Source organism: Cyclopterus lumpus, chromosome 18 (genome assembly GCF_009769545.1).
Source record: "Cyclopterus lumpus isolate fCycLum1 chromosome 18, fCycLum1.pri, whole genome shotgun sequence".
NCBI lineage: Eukaryota > Metazoa > Chordata > Actinopteri > Perciformes > Cyclopteridae > Cyclopterus > Cyclopterus lumpus.
Genome location: NC_046983.1, coordinates 5,519,120 through 5,537,254, shown reverse-complemented (window position 1 = coordinate 5,537,254; position 18,135 = coordinate 5,519,120). Strand labels below are relative to the sequence as shown.

At 45.5% G+C, this 18,135-nt stretch overlaps 1 protein-coding gene across 6 annotated transcripts in view; it reads right to left on the bottom strand.

Moving 5' to 3' along the window:
- The window catches only part of chd3 (chromodomain helicase DNA binding protein 3), a 38,669-nt gene extending 20,900 nt beyond the window's left edge, over positions 1-17,769 (bottom strand). For 2 of the 6 annotated variants that reach the window (XM_034557845.1, XM_034557844.1), the window contains exons 1-27: positions 17,035-17,569; positions 14,329-14,456; positions 14,060-14,242; positions 13,857-13,981; positions 11,960-12,216; positions 11,462-11,595; positions 11,227-11,362; positions 10,878-11,059; positions 9,769-10,032; positions 8,950-9,153; positions 8,628-8,851; positions 7,116-7,247; positions 6,929-7,025; positions 6,303-6,494; positions 6,021-6,221; positions 5,493-5,630; positions 4,994-5,115; positions 4,586-4,759; positions 3,824-3,965; positions 3,378-3,509; positions 3,047-3,164; positions 2,317-2,441; positions 1,993-2,224; positions 1,671-1,855; positions 990-1,167; positions 700-786; positions 306-391 (exon numbers count right to left, since the gene is read on the bottom strand). In XM_034557845.1, the coding sequence (XP_034413736.1) occupies positions 306-391; positions 700-786; positions 990-1,167; positions 1,671-1,855; positions 1,993-2,224; positions 2,317-2,441; positions 3,047-3,164; positions 3,378-3,509; positions 3,824-3,965; positions 4,586-4,759; positions 4,994-5,115; positions 5,493-5,630; positions 6,021-6,221; positions 6,303-6,494; positions 6,929-7,025; positions 7,116-7,247; positions 8,628-8,851; positions 8,950-9,153; positions 9,769-10,032; positions 10,878-11,059; positions 11,227-11,362; positions 11,462-11,595; positions 11,960-12,216; positions 13,857-13,981; positions 14,060-14,242; positions 14,329-14,456; positions 17,035-17,200 (4,344 nt within the window). In that variant the 5' untranslated portion in view covers positions 17,201-17,569. Of the gene's footprint in view, positions 1-305; positions 392-699; positions 787-989; positions 1,168-1,670; positions 1,856-1,992; positions 2,225-2,316; positions 2,442-3,046; positions 3,165-3,377; positions 3,510-3,823; positions 3,966-4,585; positions 4,760-4,993; positions 5,116-5,492; positions 5,631-6,020; positions 6,222-6,302; positions 6,495-6,928; positions 7,026-7,115; positions 7,248-8,627; positions 8,852-8,949; positions 9,154-9,768; positions 10,033-10,877; positions 11,060-11,226; positions 11,363-11,461; positions 11,596-11,959; positions 12,217-13,856; positions 13,982-14,059; positions 14,243-14,328; positions 14,457-17,034; positions 17,571-17,617 lie in introns of those variants that run through there. The other 4 variants (XM_034557841.1, XM_034557840.1, XM_034557842.1 and 1 more) reach the window with 4 other exon arrangements.
- Positions 17,770-18,135: the final 366 nt, after the last annotated feature.

Genomic DNA, 18,135 nt, shown 5'->3' with positions numbered 1-18,135 from the left:
AAATGAAAATGTCATGATGAGAAAAACCTAATTTCCCTAATTTTTTTTTTTACTGCCTAATAACGCTCGAGTAAACGTTGAACAATGCAGGCCATTATGAAGCACGTCCATTATTATCAGGAGCTTGGAAGGTAAAGAGTTGTTGGAGATGTATCAGCCTCGCTGCCATCTCCAATTTGAGATTGTTAGACTGTTAGAAAAATATCTACGAGCACACAAGCTCAGTTTAAAACAGATTCCAGTCAAAATATAAATATAAAACGCACAAAATGAAAGCCGAACTGGTTCCAGAGAGTTGTACAAACCTCAAGGTTGCCTCCCACTCTGGCCAGAAGCGGAGGCAGAGGTTTATCCTTCTCATTCCTCAACTGTCGACGGGAATGCCTTCGACCTGCAGGTAAAAGGGGGGGGGGGGGAACAGACACAATGGTGAAAACAGGAGAGGGAGAGTTTTCTTCAAATTAAAATGTCTATTTCGTCAGTAAATCAAGCAAAACAAATCGGAGACTTCTGAAATGCTTTGAGCGATTTCCTCAAAATGTCTGAAGTTCAGGGGGAGGAAGGGGGGTCGGCGGTTTGCATTTTTGGCAATTTGATGCGCCCGACCGTGCCAGGCGACTGTAACAACTAAATCAATTCAACACAGACCTGAGTGTGTGTGTGTGTGTGTGTGTGTGCGTGTATCCGATCTCTCCTCACCTTCGGGCCGATCGTCAAAGTCCTCGTCCTCCTCCTCGGAGCCCACTGAATACTCGGACTGGTTATCTGAAATGTCAGCATGCCACTCTGAAACAGCACATGGTGGTCTGTCAATAGGCCGGGCCCATTCACGTCCACCGTGCAAGTCATAACTCAAACAGGAGACTAGTCATTTCATGGTTGGTTTTGTGAATTAAGGGTTTGATAGAAAACAACTTGCAGGAGATTGTTCCTCTTACTTGATCCTTTCTACAGGTCCGCACAGCGCCGGGTCCAAACCCGCTCCCTACCTTGGTCTTCCTGTGCAGCGTCGTTGTAGTTGACAGGCTTGCGGTTCCTCTTGCCTTTGCCCAGCTTGCTCGTCAGGTCCTCCTGCTGCTGCTCGTAGTGGTGCCGCAGCAGCTTCTCCCAATAATCCGGATCCACGTTCTCCTCCTGCTTGATGATCTCCCGCTCGATCTCCTCGACCTGCAGCGACAGAAAAGGTGAACGCCAGTTTTCGGATGCATGTTCACCGACTACAGATTCTACAGAGGTCACGGAGGCACCGACAGAGGTCGACTTTTTATAACCTTCGATTATTTTTCTGGAACTTTTAAATGTGGCTAAATTGAATTACCGTCACAGTTTCCCCAAAACCCAACCTGACATCTTCAAATTGCCGGTTTTGGCCAACAAACACTCGAAAATATTCTATTCTGTATCAGACAAAATCACCACATTTGAAAAGCACGAGCCAGTGAATTATTGTCCTTTTTCGTTTCAGAAATGTCTCACGCAAAGAATCGATTATCAAAATAGATTTCAGTTTATTAATCAAATAATCCCCATGAAAGCTGTGTGAGGACAGCGTTGCTATAGAGAGTAACTGTAATACAACTTGAGTAAGCTTGAGAAGGTCAGGTGCAGAGATATTATAAATAGTAATAATAAATAATATGGATTCATATTAGTTGTAACATCCCGTTCACCTTATCCTCCTCTCGGACCATGTACTGGGCCACTTTGAAGGAGCTGAGGTACTCGTTCATGTTCTGGACCTCCGAGTCGTCCGTGGCGTCTTGGCTCCGGTCCAGCAGCCTCTCGATGGCCACGTTGTCGTAGTGGATCACGCTGCCCTCGTCGTCGCCTTTGTCCCCCGAACAGTTCTTCATGCCTGCCACAAATGCATTTCACAAATAAAGGTTTGTCAAAATAACTTCTGCAGCTTTGACCCAAACATTAAAGCTCAAAAATTCCCACATTATTATATTTGACTGAAAATCCTAATTTCTCTTGTTGAGTTGTACTCACGTTCTACTTCATCTTTGAAGAGCTCCTCTGTTCCAAACTTGAGGATGTCGTCCAGTTCCTGTTTGCTCATGGAGCCGGCTTTGGATCCCAGGCCCGGCCGCACCACCAGGTGGGTCAGCATCATCTTCCTCTTGGCCACCTGGGTGATGCGCTCCTCCACGCTGGCTCGCGTCACAAAGCGGTAGATCATCACCTTGTTGGCCTGCCCGATTCGGTGGGCTCGACTGAACGCCTGCGCAGAAAGGGAACACACACGCGCCCCGACGTGAAGGTTACGCTGGATTAACTCGTTTCCTCCCATCGGACGCTGCCGGTCTATCGTACCTGGATGTCATTGTGAGGGTTCCAGTCGGAGTCGAAGATGACGACCGTGTCCGCGGTGGCCAAGTTGATGCCCAAACCTCCCGCTCTGGTGGAGAGCAGGAAACAAAACTGACAAGCACCAGGAGCTGCAGGCGGAGACACGGAGAAAGAAACAGCCAGTCGCATTAGTCTTTTTATCTTTCCGGGCGGGATTCCATTTGATGCCACAGACGTTATATTTACGGGGGTCACACAGATTTCACTTCAGTAGACTTTTTGTAAACCCAATCCATTTTGTTATTCATTGCATTCAGGGAGGCTTTTGGTTTGTTTAAAATGGTATCCAGTATTGGGATTCGAAATGTCTTACTCAGCACTCATCCTAAGGCATTATTGTCATTATTCACAATACAACTAAATGACATTTGTAGCCAACATCTGCTCAGCGATATGGACGAGTCCCACATAAAAACAAACTCAGCATGCGACACAGTGCTTTTCATCCTTTAACGGAGTCACAGTTCCCGTCCTACTGCCCGACTCCTTCTACCATCTACTTGCGTTTCAATCTAAACAATGTAACAAAATCCAGCTTGGAGGGCTAAAATCAAGCCCAGCAAGCTTGATTTTCTGGTAGGGAAGGAACTCTTATTTTGAAGAAACAGGAAGTTCAGGAACAAAGCGGGAGTGCAGTTTGTACCAGAGGCATCGTACTGCACCTTTAATGAGTGCACGGCATCCGGTATCTCACCGTTGAAGCGGTCAATGGCCTCCTGTCTCATCGCCCCTGTGACGCTTCCATCGATCCTTTCATACTTGTAACCTTCATGGTCCAGAAAATCTTCTAGTAAATCCAGCATTTTAGTCATCTACGCATTGGAGGGGAGAAAGAACGAGAATGACCAGTCATGCGTTTTCTTTTCCATCTATAATCACCCACAGCTGCCCAGCCTTCTGGAGGTGTCATGGGACGAACATCTGGGAAGGGAAGTGGCCATCTGGCACGTGTGTGTGTGTGTGTGTGTGTGTGTTTGTGTGCGTACTTGCATGCTATATATACGTGTGTCCATGTGAGTGTGTACCTGTGAGAAGATCAGTACTCGGTGCCCGTGATCTTTCAGTTTCCTCAGCATCTTCTGCATCAGCGTCAGTTTCCCAGAGGCCTTCGTGAGGGCTGACCCCTCGTAAGCACCGTTTGGGGTTTTTTGAGCTTCCTATACACACACACACACACACACATAATAAATGACTGTCTGCATCTCATCTGTGATTTTTAACCAGATGTTACATCATGAAAGTACACATAAGACTGGAAAAGCACTACTGAACGCCACCACAGGGCGTCGCTGTTCTGCAATTCAGGAATAAATCAAAGCAAATGTTTTGAAAAGAAGTGAAACGCTAGCAGATAATGGAGGACCGCCATTGTTTTTCTTCTATTATATTTCTACTGAAGCATCATGAGTGGCTACAGAGGGCGTATGTTATTGTCACGGACAACAGTATGTGTGTGTTTGTCTGTTCTCACAATGGAGGCGACGGGGAAGAGGTAGGGGTGGTTGCAGCACTTCTTTAGGTCCATCATGATGTTGAGCAGGGATACCTGGTTTCCTCCACCTTTCGAGTTCAGAGCCTCAAAGTTCTTGGTCAGAATCAGCTTGTAGTATTTCCTGTATTTAAAAACATTGAGACGAATGATGACATCGTGACCTCAGTGACCTACATATTCATCATAAAATCATCTATAACAAGATACATGAGCTAAATGTCCTTCCTTTTTCTTTTCTCCGCCATCAATTGTTACTTTCTAAATAAAATAATCCTTATTTCAATATTACACATTTGATTTTTATTGCAAAATATAAATATAAAAATAGCTATGAATCACTTTCAACCACATTAATCAGTGGCAAATAGGGGATTTATTATTGATTAAATAAATTACATTTTATGTATCTATACCATTTTTAGTGTGGGGCTTGGCAATGTCTATTAAATTCATATTACCCATTTCTAATTGGCGTGCTTAAAAATGCAAACAATAACAGCAATTTGTCAGGACTTTTTGGGGGGGGAAAGTTATTTTAAATGTGTAACGTTTCAGTCACTATTTTTACATAAAGATACATTGAAACATAGTCATTAAAGAAGTGTTGAAACAATGGTAACGTTTTACCTCAATGGCAAAAAAACAACTTCTCATCAACCAAATTAGAAATTTATAAAGTGCTAAAAATCCTCGTGTAGAAAACGTGCAGCTAAATGGGGGGAAATGTGCCGCGTGTCGTACTTCTGCATCGGGCTCAGCTCCACTCTGACGATCAGCTCCGTCTTGGACGGCATGTTCTTGAAGACGTCGGCCTTCAGCCTCCGAAGCATGTGAGGTCCCAGCAGGTCGTGGAGCTTCTTGATCTGGTCCTCCTTGGAGATGTCGGCAAACTCTTCCAGGAAGCCTTCGAGGTTACTGTACAGAGAGATGCACTGGGTGAAGGACCGGGAGTACCGGTGACACTGGGTCATTGGTTCAAATCATGAGTGCTATTATCTGACTGCTTCAATTTAATTATGAATGAAAAGGGAAAGAATGATAGTCTATAGAAGAATGCTCATTTATCATTCGCTCCAGCAGGAAACATCCGTGGTGTGTAGTTGTTTTTAAGTATCTTGTGTGTGTGTGTGTGTGTGTGTGAAGTCCTACTTGAAGCGGTTCGGTGTGAGGAAGTTGAGCAGGTGAAACAGCTCCTCCAGGTTGTTCTGGAGAGGAGTTCCAGTCAGCAGCAGCTTGTGGTCGATCTTATAGTCGTTCAGACGCCTGAAAAACTGCAACGACAATAAAAAACTTGTTAAATTATTTATTCTCATTGTACTATTGTACTAAGTCTACTACTGATTTCAATGTTTTAAGAGACTTATAGATTAATTGTTATAGCATAATAAAGTTCATTTAAATTAAGTAACAAGAACTTGCATTAGAAAAATGCCAAAGATATGTTTAAGCTGCTGTTCACTTAGAAAGTGTTGCCATTACTTATTTTGTCCACCAGAGAGCGCTGACAAGATTATTTTTCAGCTGCCGAAACTTCACACAATTATTTAAAACACCAATTTAAGGGCTCTTTATCAAAGATGTGATGTAATAAATCATATAACAGGACTGATATTTCCATGTGCACACACACACACACACACACACACACCTTGGACTGGTTGTTCTTGAGGCGGTGAGCCTCGTCCACCACCAGACAGGCCCAGTCGATGGACTTGAGCGCCGTCTGGTCGATGGTCACCAACTCGTAGGAGGTCAGCAACACGTGGAATTTGATAGGAGCGTCTCTCTGCAGGAAGATAAGAGGGTACACAGAAGGATGGTGTATGTTATATTAAGATTATTTAATTATGCGTTTCTTTATATTATGATGTGTATAATCTTTAATGCAGGTTTAAATTTGGAAAATTCATTGAAAAAGAGGTACAAAATAATCTTGTTTGTTCCCTTCAGGGCTTACATACAATGCATATCACATTATTTATGAGAATAGTTTCCACTATCAATACAATACAAATGTTACTGGTCACATCTTCACATGTGTGAGTTACATGTTGCCTGGAATCCTATAAAACAATACCATGACAGAATCCTCCAATTACAACACGATTTCACAAAATTGAGATTATCGTTCTCCTATCCGCACCGCCCCTCCTTCCCTCCCTTCCTCCTTCCTCACCCTCAGTTTGAAGGCCTTCTTCCCTCCTTTGACGGCCGTCTCGTCGAAGGAGAACTCGTTCTCTCTGATGATGGCTCGGCTGTCCTTGTCTCCCGTGTACGTCACCACGTAGAAGTCGGGCGCCCACATCTCAAACTCCCTCTCCCAGTTGATGATGGTGGAGAGCGGAGCGCTGACCAGGAACGGACCTTTGGTGTGGCCCTGAGGGGACGGAAGAGGAGGAGCCATTCACGCAGTCCTTCGGTGAACCAAGAGAACAATAGGGCCGTGGGGCTCCAGTACCTCTTTGAAGAGCGAGTAGAGGAAGACGATGGTCTGGATGGTCTTGCCGAGGCCCATCTCGTCTGCCAGGATGGTGTCTGTGCCCTGAGCCCAGGAGAACCGGAGCCAGTTGAGACCCTCCAGCTGGTACAGGTGCAACGTCCCGCCCGTCAATGTGACAAAGTCGGGCTGCTCCTCGTATTTTATCGTCGGCTGGACGGAGAGAAAAAAGAGGGGAAAAGTTCATTCAATTTATTGTAGTTTAAACAGTATGAGAAGTAGTAATATTACAGTATTATATGAGTCACGTTAACGTTTGCATTAATCAATTCAAGGTGGTTATATTAGTTGTGTTCAAAATCCACTCAAACCTTTGAAAATGTATTGTACATTATATTGAGTGGAAAGAATTCCACATAAAGAGAATATGTGCTCAGCCTATATGGAACAGGTAATAAAGCAGTATGCATAAGGATATGCACATTTTAAAGCACAGCCCTCATTTTTTAACAATATGGTTGTCTTTTAAAACCTGGATGACGCTCCAGAGAGTCAAAAACAAAAGTCAAACACTCTTCTGGGACTGAGATCAGCTGTGAAATGCAGACAGAAAGCAAGTCATGACACCAAAACTACAGATGACTCACATCAGTTACCGGAGAGGCAGGAGACTCCTCTTCTCCCTCCTGGTTCTTGCTCCTCATCCTCCTGGGTTTCTCCGGGTCCTCCTTCGTTATCGCATCTCTGTTGGAAAGAAAGTCACGGATGAGTCGAGCTCAGAAGCACACAAACGAGTGATGAGTGTGCACGCGGTCAGAGTTCTCCAGGTCCCACCTGTGTCTCCAGTAGTTGCCTTTGTAAATTGCAAAGTCGGGGATGTCCAGGTCATCTCTCTCCCAGGTGCACTGGTCATAGGTCAGGTCTCTCCACTTGACCAGGTAGTGGTACGTCCCCTTCTTATCCACGCTGCCAGGGAGACACAAGCACAGCCCGGTGTTTGAATGCACTTCAACAGGCCCAGAAACTACATCCCGCCACCTGAAATGCGTTGTTTCTAGATATAAATCAATCACGTTGGCTGAACCCGGGTCGTCTTATAAATCAATAGCAACACACTCAGGAGCTGAAGACGAATTGCTTTGAGGTAATAAAAGGCTGACTTCAGTATTCTTTTCGGCTGGCTGCCGGTAGACGGGCTGCTATGTAATCACTAGGGGCGACTCATCCCCGGGAATGTTCGTCCACTAAAAGTAATAATAATAATAATAAAAAGTTGATTTATATAGCACCTTGGAAAACAGAGTTTATAAAGTGCTGTGACAGTCAAAGCAAAGCAGAAGCAAGGCAATAAAACAAAAACAACTAAACAGTGAGGCCAAACAGAAGCAAGAAACATAGATCAAACAGTACAAAGCAATAACAAATAAATCAATACAATAAATACATTAAAACGCTATAAAAAGCGAAAAGAAACATACGAGCTGTGCTTGTTTCTTTGACGGGATCAGAGGGTTATTATAAATATAGCCTTCTTTACCTTTCGATTGACCCAGTCTACCCAGTTATTGTGTCTCACCAAGAAGTCTCGTTTTGAAATCCCGACAGATGGTTAGACCTCACCTACGTTGTGGAAATGAGCTAAATACTCAAAAATGACATTGGAAATCTCTTGGATTAGACTAAGCTACAGTCTCTGATCTCCAACACAACAAACCGGCAATACCGACGCTCCCCTCTCCAACTCTCACTCACGTTTACACCGTTGTCTTTGGGCAAGTCACATGACACAATAACAAACGAAGTGGAAGTGAAAGAAAACCGTTTTCCGGGCAGCAACCTGTGTGTGTATAAACTTGCACTCTTTCTACTGGCCAGCAGGGGGCGACTCCTCTGGTTGCAAAAAGCAGCCAGATCATATGAAACACTATGAGTTATTTAACCTTCTTCTCCCTTGATTTATTACCTCGACAAACAGGGTAACCGTGAGTCCTAAAGTCCTCTCCGTAATAACGATGTGAGCCGGACAGCTATTAGTGGACATTAATTGATGATGCGGAATTGCCCCAATTGATTACATAGCAGCCCGTTTTGCAGCTGCAGCGTTCTCCCTCAATTCTGGACCAGTTATAAAAAAATAGTTGTCCCCATTAGTCACTGAGACAAGAAGTGGCCATAAGCTCCAAGTTGAAAGAAACCAAAGTTCCCCTTTAAGATCTCCAACATGTTACTTTTAAAGAACTAAACGTAAGTAATGAAATAACATTTGACACACACACACACACACACACACACACACACACACACACACAGAAGACCAGTTACTAGCTGCTCACACACAAACCTCACCTGTAGTTGATGATGCGGTGGATCATCATCCACTCAGGCTTGATGCCATACTTGTAGTACTTTTCTTCCAGTATGGCGTACTGGGGGTCCTTGGCCCTCCTCTTCTCGTTCTTAACCACTCCGTTCTCGTCCTCTGTGCCCGACCCGTAATCCAGGCAGGGGGGCTCGTCCATGTCCGTCTTCCTCTGGTAGTTTCTGTACATCACAGAATGGAAGATCTCAAGCTGGAAGGAGGAAGAGGGAGAGAAAGACGATCATTTGTTTTTTAATCGACTCGATTGGACTTTGCATCCGTCCCCTCCATGAATCCTTTCTCTCTCACCTGCAGCTCAGTGATCCAGGTGCAGTGCCAGTAGGACTGCCCCGTCAACTTGACAAAGAACTCCCTCTCGGCTCTGCCCTTCATGGGCGGCGGCGGGGGGGCGTCGGGTGGGGCGTCGAGAGCGGTGGGAACGGGGATGGGAGGCGGAGGATCGCCCCATCGCCAGTGGAGGATCTTCTGGACTCGCCCTTTGATTGGCAGACACTAGAGGGAGAATACAAGGAATATAAGCAATGTGTGCAGGTTGTTGTTGTTGTTGTTGTTTTTTATCTCCGTAGAGTCAGTTTGGGCTTCGTTGTAGTTTTTTTCATGCCACATAAAAAAAATTGACTTTCTCTAATGTAATTAAAGAGAGACTTTTAAAGGATCCTTGGCAGGCATTATAGTTATTTTGACTTACACTAATACAAATGTTAATCTTTTCATTCTAAGCGTATTATGCATAGAAGAAAATGCTGTGTGTGTGTGTGTGTGTGCATTTAGACTGACAGCACAGGTAGTATAGTGTACTTTAGTTGGGAAAACAGTGTTTAAGTCAAGCATGATGTTGCCTTACACATATATGAATGATGTCAGTCACTTCCAGACAATTGAGGCAGCTTATTAATCAAATACTACCATTGGACCGGCACTCGGCATCAGCTGGTACCCAAAGCCCACTATCAGGGCTGACAGTCAGATCGATAGTGCCAAACAGTCTTCGCCATTTAGACAACAGAGTTGACTATAAGTAGGTGTAAACAATGTACCTCCATCATATACACCAATAAGTGATGCATAACTAGATGCGTGGCGTGACGTAAAACAGGAGCAACTCACCGTGCATCGCGGACACAGCCACTCTCCGTTGGGGATCTCTGGCAGCGGCGGGTTGAGACAGTGGATGTGGTAGGAAGAGGTGCAGGTGTCGCAGCACAACAGTTCACCCCCGTCTTTACACACCCGACAGAACTCCATGTGGTCGTCATCCTCGTCCTCCACCTCGACGGGGACCCCGACCTCCGTTATCACTCTGTCCTCGCTGTCCTCCTCGAAGTCCTCAAAGTCCTCGTCCTTCGCTTCCCACTGGATTCCCTCTTTTTCCTGGGGGGGAAGGAACGGCAGAAAACATCTGAGTGGCTGGCTGACATCAGAATTAACAGTCAAGGTGGAGCCAAGTGAACGTTATGGTGTTTTATTGGCTCTGAATATCGTAAGAACAAGGAGGAGAACTCAGAAGCTCATCAATCTCCAGACTTGCGGGATTCATATGGGCTGAAAACGACCAGATTTGCAACACTGTTCCAGTAGAGAGCTTATTTAGGTATAGCAACATTGTTTATTTAGGTATAGCAACATTGTTTATTTAGGTTTAGCAACATTGTTTATTTAGGTATAGCAACATTGTTTTTTTTAGGTATAGCACCATTGTTTATTTGGGTATAGCAACATTGTTTATTTGAGTATGGCAACATTGTTTATTTAGGTATAGCAACATTGTTTATTTGAGTATGGCAACATTGCCAGCTAGAAGAATAACTTTGGCTAGTTTAATGATAGAAATCTAAAAGGGAAATGAAGTATTAAACTGTGTAAAAGCAGGATGTGAGCCGTTTATTTAGCTTCTTGTATAAATTGCGTTTCACAAACGTACTTCACATACACAAAGACGGCAAATGGTGGCAGCGTTCTGTTTCACGAATGATTCTTGCACCCAAATTGCATATAAAGCTGTGATTTCTAGGAACTGGTGATTAATTTAATACATTAGATTGTGTTTGTCTAAATGCTTTCCACTGAGATTTGTGATGCAGCACCAAAGCCTCATTTCATCTGGTGTTCGGGGGCAAGTAAAAACAAACCACTCCCGAAGATAAACGTGTGAATAAGGGCGCGAAGCAAAATCAATGAATAGAAAGCGGCAACAGTCGTGTTCTTGTTGTACTCACGCAGTGCGGGCAGCTCCACTTGCCCTCGGGGGCCTTGTCCAGCTCAGGCTCGAGGCAGACGAGGTGGTAAGCTCGAGGACAAGTGTCGCACAGGATGATCTCTCCGCCCTGCTGGCACACCTCGCAGTAGTCCTGATGATCCGTCTCGTAGCCGCCCCCCCCCTCCTCCTCTTCCCCTGGGACTGGAGGCACGAGCACAGAAAGACGAAAAACATATATCTGAAAATGTGTCTTATTTAAATAAATGATTGAAAACATGATTTAAAGTAAGCGTGACACTTGCGTCCCACAGGCAATACATAATTTACGACTATATACTGTGCATATAACGGGCAGGTCTAGCTTGTACTTGTGCTTTTCTTCTTCCTTTTGGCCGGCCTCCCTGGCTTGTTCTTCTTGACGCGACCGGAGCTGTCAGAGCGAACGGAGGAGCTGTGGACGCTGGAGTCCTCCTGCTCGGACTCGTCCTCTTCCCCCTCCTCGCTCTGGCGGAGCACGAAGACAAAAGGGGTGAACGTGGAACAGAAGCTGGATCGAAGACATGGCGGAAGGGGGGGGGGGGCACGAGGAAGCTTTGTACTCACTGAGCAACTCTTCTTCCTCTTGGCGCCTATCGGCGATAGTTTGATACGAATGGGTGCCATCTTTTTGGCCTTGGCCACGGCCTTTTTCTTGTCTGGCACTCGAGGACTTTTACTGCGCTTTTTAAAGCCGGGGCCTGGACAGGAAGTATCACATGGAACATTTGCAATAAAAGAAAGACAAATACGTGTGTATGCTGTTTCAACAATGGAGCAGGAGTAAATAAGGTCCGTTTGTCTTTATCTCATATTGTCATGTAAACCAACGTCAAGGCAGCTGTTCACATGACATGTGTTAAAGACGGTTACTGGTGTTGTGTCATGTGCCTCTAACACTGCACACTGTGCTGATGGTCTGGGGTCAGTTTTAACTGGAAACTCTTTTCCCACACCCCAACAATTAAAGTCAGGTGACAAGTGAACAGTGTTACTATATCTGCTGGATTACAAACAGTCCAAACGGACACTGAAGAGATACAGTGAAATTAATATTGCCCTGACCTTTGCCCTCTTTCGTCTTGGCCTTTCTGACTGGTTGCGGCGGTGGCGGCGGAGGCGGAGGCGGCGGGGGTTCAGGCGAGGCGTTCGCTGCAGAGACCTGCTCGGCGACGGCGATCGCGGCCGCTGCAGCGGCCGCCGCAACCGCAGCAGCGTTGCCCTTGAAGGGGTTGTTAGAGCTGAACTCTCTCCACTTGGCCCCCAGGATGGTCATCATCTTCGACATGGGGATCTTAGGATTCTTCTTGGCGATCATCGGCCTGGGGCGGGGGGAGGAGGGGAGAGTTTGAGGATCAATAAAATGCTTTGGAAAGAGAAGCCTCATAAGCAAAACGCAGGAAAGTTTCACCCAATTCTAAGAGCTGTGGCATACCAGGTTTTCTGTATATTGCATTAACTAAAGACGTGGTATTGTTTGCTGAATGTAAATCATATTTAGTCACAGGAATGTTTTATATTTGACTCTAGTTTTCCACTACAGCCAGTTGAAGTAGCCAAATAGCATCCCGACATACACCAGCAGAGGACATTATAGATTACTTCACGTCATCACAGTGAAAGCAGGTATGAGTCAGCCACAGAGGCCGAGGCTGCCGGCACAGCCAGCAGGAATGATGAACACGCAGCTTCCAGGGGGAGGCAGAGACAAGTTGTTTTCAACCCACGCCCCCCTGTATTTGTGTTGATATGCTGCCGGTAGTTCCACCACGGACCGTGTCTGCTGAGCGGTGCTGCCAGCGGAGAGCCACGTGTTTTGTGCACTGCAACAGTACATGTGCACACGCAGGAAATACATGGATTTCAAAAAGGGGCGACCTGAGAGGTAGAACCATGAAACAAGATCCCACTCCACGATTGCGCCCTATGCACAGGAATGCGTGTGAGAGCCGTGGGGATTTAGCAGGAGAAAAACAATGTTCTCTGCCATCATGAATAGTAGTAATACAGTTCTGCAGGAAAACAGAAACATCTAATATCCAAATAGCGGAAACACTTTCCGTTAATTTCTGAAATCCTTCCTTCGGGCTTTAATTTATTTTTGAAATGTTAAAACCGATACTTCAACACAAACTCAGGATTGTGGTGTGTGAGATTGAACAAAACATTACTATAACGTCATCACTGTGCCAAGAGTATGCAGCAAATATAAAAACTCTGTCCACGCCGGGGTTAAATGGGGCCGTGGCGCATAGACTCTTCTATGTTAGCGTCGCCAGGTCATTTTGCACGGACTAATGCCACGAATGTTTTGAGTGCAGCCCCAAATATGATTTTAAATGCTGTGTGGCTACAGGTCTAGCTGGGGAGGAGGGGGACACATCTTTTTTCTTGTATTTATTGTAGAAGAGAAGAGCAAGTTATGTGATTCATAAGATGAAATGCATTTGTCTTCATCGTGATTGTAGGTTCCACTTTATTTACAAACCTAAAGCTGTTCCCTAAAAATAATGCAGTATAAAGTACAATATTTACCTCTGAGATGTAGTGGAGAAGAAGTATGAAGTAGCATGAAATAGAAATACTCAAGTACTTAAAAATGTTAGCCTTCTTAAGCACAGTACTTAAACACATTCAATTACCTTTTTTCCAACACTTGGCCATAAATTGGGACATTTTCTGAATCTACTTAATACTACTAATTGCTAACAACTCATTTTTGTATCAACTTTAATTCAACTATTTGATTCAATCAATATTTTAAAAAATTGAATGATTAAGACTACTTTGTATGTAATGAAGGTGCCAGAGTACATTAAAAAGCTTGTTTATCCCCCTGCTGAAGCCACAGAGCCACGTAACACATCCCAATTGAACACCTGTGTGTACGTATGTGATGTCGGCGTGTCTTGATTTTAACAACAGCAACAAATCTACGCCGTGTGTAAACAACATGCTGCACCTCATGAACTGGCTGAAGGCTTTGTAGTTGGTGAGTTCCCTGTAGTCCTCCTCTGTGAAGGTATGATCAACATCCTCCAGGCCCCACTCCTTCGCCAGCTGCGCTGACGTCTTCTGCTCTATTGGCTGCCGGGAAGAAAACACCAATCAGAACAGAAAGATCGTGGACTCGTCATGGATTAAGCTATTTGTATTATTCTTTACCTTGATGGTTTCCTCTTGGCTGCTGTCCCCATCGACCTTTTTCTTCTTCTTGGTTTTCTTCTCCTTCCTTTCTTTATGTTTCTTCTTTTTCTTTTTCTCTCCGGATCCATAGTCGCTGACGACGCTGTCCGAGTTCTCGCCGTAGTCTCTTTCTCTGTCCGACTCTCTCTCTACATCAGTGCCCTGAAAAGAAGACGAGAGAGGAATATATTAAAACATTAGTATTTTTTTTTTTTAAGTTTTTTTAAAAGTGTAGTCGGCAAGCTTACAATCTTCTTGCGTTTTTTTGCTTTGACCGGTTTGCCCTCTTTGTCTTTCTTCTTTGTGTCCTTCTTTTTCTTCGGTCGCCCTTTCTTTTTGCACGGGGCGTCTCTGTCTGATATCTTGGGCTCTACGTCTGGGACAAAAAAGAAGAGGAGAGACCGGGGTTAAAGAAAGCGTGAAAGAGAGACAGCTATTAGAATCAGATGAGCAGTGAACTTCTCAAACACGTCCTCCCACTCAGCTAATCCCCACTGAACATAATCACACACAACAAAAGCTGCGTGATAGTCACGGTGGCTTCGGCGACCTCTGACCCCGTCTGAATTGTGACACATGCTAAATTAGATACAGTGTGTCTGAGCGATGTAAGTCGATTTGACAGCTGGTGTTGGGGGTTCCATAGCATTGGGATAATTGGTTTATTGGCCATGCAAATGTGTGACCAGCACCCTTTTCTTGTAAACAAAGCAGAAAAGCTTCCATAAATCCTGATGCGTAAAAAAAACAGAATAAAAAAATAAAATCTACTGTTGTTAATATTTAAGTACAAAGAGTAATACAGGCCCTGTCTTGTATAATTAAAGACTCTCAATGCCACAGTGCATAAAACAATGCATCACTAAATCTCTGCATTCACTGCAAATTAAAATACAAGGCCCAGTTGTTCCTATGTGGTGCACGTGCAATATCACGACCACGGGGAAAGCAATTTAACCAGCAATCTGATCTGGTGGGGAGAAAAAGAGTGAGATGGAGGAAATAGCATCCTCTGCTTCGAAAGAGAAAATGCAGCAAAGCATTAAAGCAGAACCAAAATACGGGCTGCGGTCCGGACCAACCAGCCTGTTTGATAGGCTAACGTTATTTTTGTCGGGTTCTTATTGTCTGCCTGCCTTTGTTGGTGAGCGCCCCCACCACCCACTCCTCCTCCTCCTCCTCACTCCCACCCCGTCTAACAACCAACCCCGCTTGTCCGTGCGGCGCGCAGCCGCCGAAGACGCGCCGTGGGCGGCGGCAGCACGCACGCAGGGCTCGGTGATCCAGAGGCCGCCGGCGGGGCGGGCGGTGCGGTGAACTGGAACGACTCCTCCCCCCGCTCCGCTGCTCCCCACACGGGGACCTCGACCACCGCCGCTCAGAGGTCGCGAGGGGGTTGAGGTCCTCGACGGGAGGCTCGACACTCATTTATCTGTCTGGCCCGGCATGGCGGCGGGGTCCGTAGTGGAGCCAATTAACGGACAAAGCCATGGATGATTCCTGTGATATTCAGAGAGGAAATGGCACGCGCGTGTCCCCCCCGAGTCAATTCATATTTCTCCCGTGTGACACCTGCACTTTAAAGCTCCTTCTGTCACATGCAAACCCAAAATATAATGTTGGTTATTGTTTTTTTTCACGAATAAATCTGCGACCTTTAAGGCTGCTGCACTGCTATTTTTCTGACTGTTGCAGTGTGGTTAACCAACCGCTACTTTCTGCACCCTTTACTTTGACTGCAACCCCGTTGCAGCTCCACGGTCACAGAAACTTCCAGAATGTCACGTCGGCATTCAAACCCTCTTTTCTACATGAATGCTAGCTGCAGGGAGGAGCAACAAAACAAAACAAAAAACACCGTGTTATAATGGACATAAATGCATGTAATAAACCTGGCATTCAGCTAATTAGTGGGCTTGGTGCTAAGCTACCAGAGGGAGACGATCAGTCACACCTCTCTGTCCTGTGCGCGTGCAGCAGCAGTGTCCTAGTTGGACCTGTCATAACGACCACGGGGCAAAGGGGGGCAAGTTGCTGTTCACATTATCACATTATCATGTCTGCAAAGCGAAACGCGCCCTCTCCAGATATAGCTGTCATATATATATCTATCTATCTATATATATATATAGATAGATATATATATATGTAGCCTCCGGCCACGGGAGTCCATGTTTTCGGCAGCCTTTCTTGCCGTGAGCTTTCCTTTTTTAACCCTTCAGGGCGACCTTATTTCCTCGCTCACTTCCATGTCACCCCGAGCCCTGGAGCTGTCATAGCGGGATTTGTGTGTAGGGACAAACATGCGGCGACTTTTGTGACGTTGGAGAAGTGAGTTTTGCGAGAGAGAAAGAAAAAAAAGAATCCGCCGAGGCAAGTTGAGTTTAAACTTTTGTCGGGATGTGCTGGAGGAGACGAGGGAGCGGAGTGGGACCAAAATGAGCGTGCGTGTTATACGACAACCACAACGACAGCACACGTCTTTTGCATGTTGTTGTCAAAACTGGAGAGGAGTTTATGTTTCTGTTTTTCAAAGCGCGCTCTCGTCTTCTCTTTTTTTTTAATTCTCCCCTGCCTCTCTTAAAGCTGCAAACATGGCACCTAAATCAACACATAGGTGCAATAACTCGGGGGGTCGGGGTTTGGGTGGGGGTGGGTGGTGTAACGCCGTTTAAGGTGGTGAAACGTGCCTCTTTTTGTTTCCCTTTGGAAGAAAAAAAAAAAAATTCTGCTCTTGTAAGTATATGTTTTTCTATTTTTTTATGCGCGCACCCGAGTCCTCGCTGATCTCTTACTGTACCGTACTGGACCTGCACCGATACACGGGGGCACAAACTGCGGGTCCCGGCCACTTCTAACACGCCCGTTCACCGAAATATTACCTCCAGTAAGTGTGTTTTTATTTCGTGTGCGCGCGCCCCCCCGACTCGTCCGCCAGTTTTTCTTTACAGTACCTGGCGCGGCGGCTGGTGTTGCAGTTTCCCGAGGCGCCGCCGGCGAGTTTATGTCGCTTGCGTTCTGGTCTCCGTCTCCGTCGTCGTCTTCTTCATCAAAATCTCCTCCTTCGGAATTAACCACCATGCCCTCGTCTTCTTCACAGGACCGGAGAGGAGAGGACATTATATTCCCGTCATTGGATCCGTCCTCGTATTCAAAAAAGCGTATTCTTGCCCCGAATGTGTGATATTTATTTAATATTCAAATCGGCACAGAAAAAAGTGGGGGGCGTTTTGAAATATTTTACACTAGGCAGAGCAACAAAGATGGCCGCCCTCTTATATTTATTTTTTAACAACCCCCCCAATAAGAAAAAAAATCCCCTTACATAAAAAATGGCTGACTATATTATTTCAGAACGCACCCCCCTCCTCTTTTCTCTATCTCTCTCCGTCTCTCCTTCTCCCTCTGCAAGCCCCCTCCCTCCTTAAAAACGTACACATTGTTACAAGAGAAAGGGGTGTGTAAGTTACATTGTTACTTGTTTGTTACTTTTCTGACACCCCCCTTCCCCTCCAAGTCCGGATCAGACAGACTTGCCTGGTGTCGGTGTCACTTGCAACATCACACGCAACAACTATCTCTCTGCATTGCAGAGCCCGACACAAATCTATCAAATATGGCCACCTTATATCCTCCGGAGCCCCCACCGTTGTATAAAAAATATTTTGGTGGAGCGGCAGTGTGCGTGTGCGTGTGTGCGTGCGTGTGCGCGAGTGTTGGGGAGGGATTGAGAGAGGGGGGTTGGGAAAATCTGCCGCAGCCATGCCCAGACTTACATCAGATTGTATTGCTTAAAAATTAACTACTTGTGGTGCAGATGGAAACAATTCACAGTATGCAAACTATGTCCCCCCCTTTATGAACCACCATAATAAATAAGGGCCTTATCCACCACTGGTGCAGAGGTTGAAAACAAACACGAGAGATTATATTATTATTATTTGTATTTATTTATTTTTGACTCTCATCAGCAGCAGGGTGTGTGCAATGTAAGGCCACGGGGATCCCTCGGTGGCTGCTCGGGGCACTTTTGTTCTGACAAAAGAAACATTCAA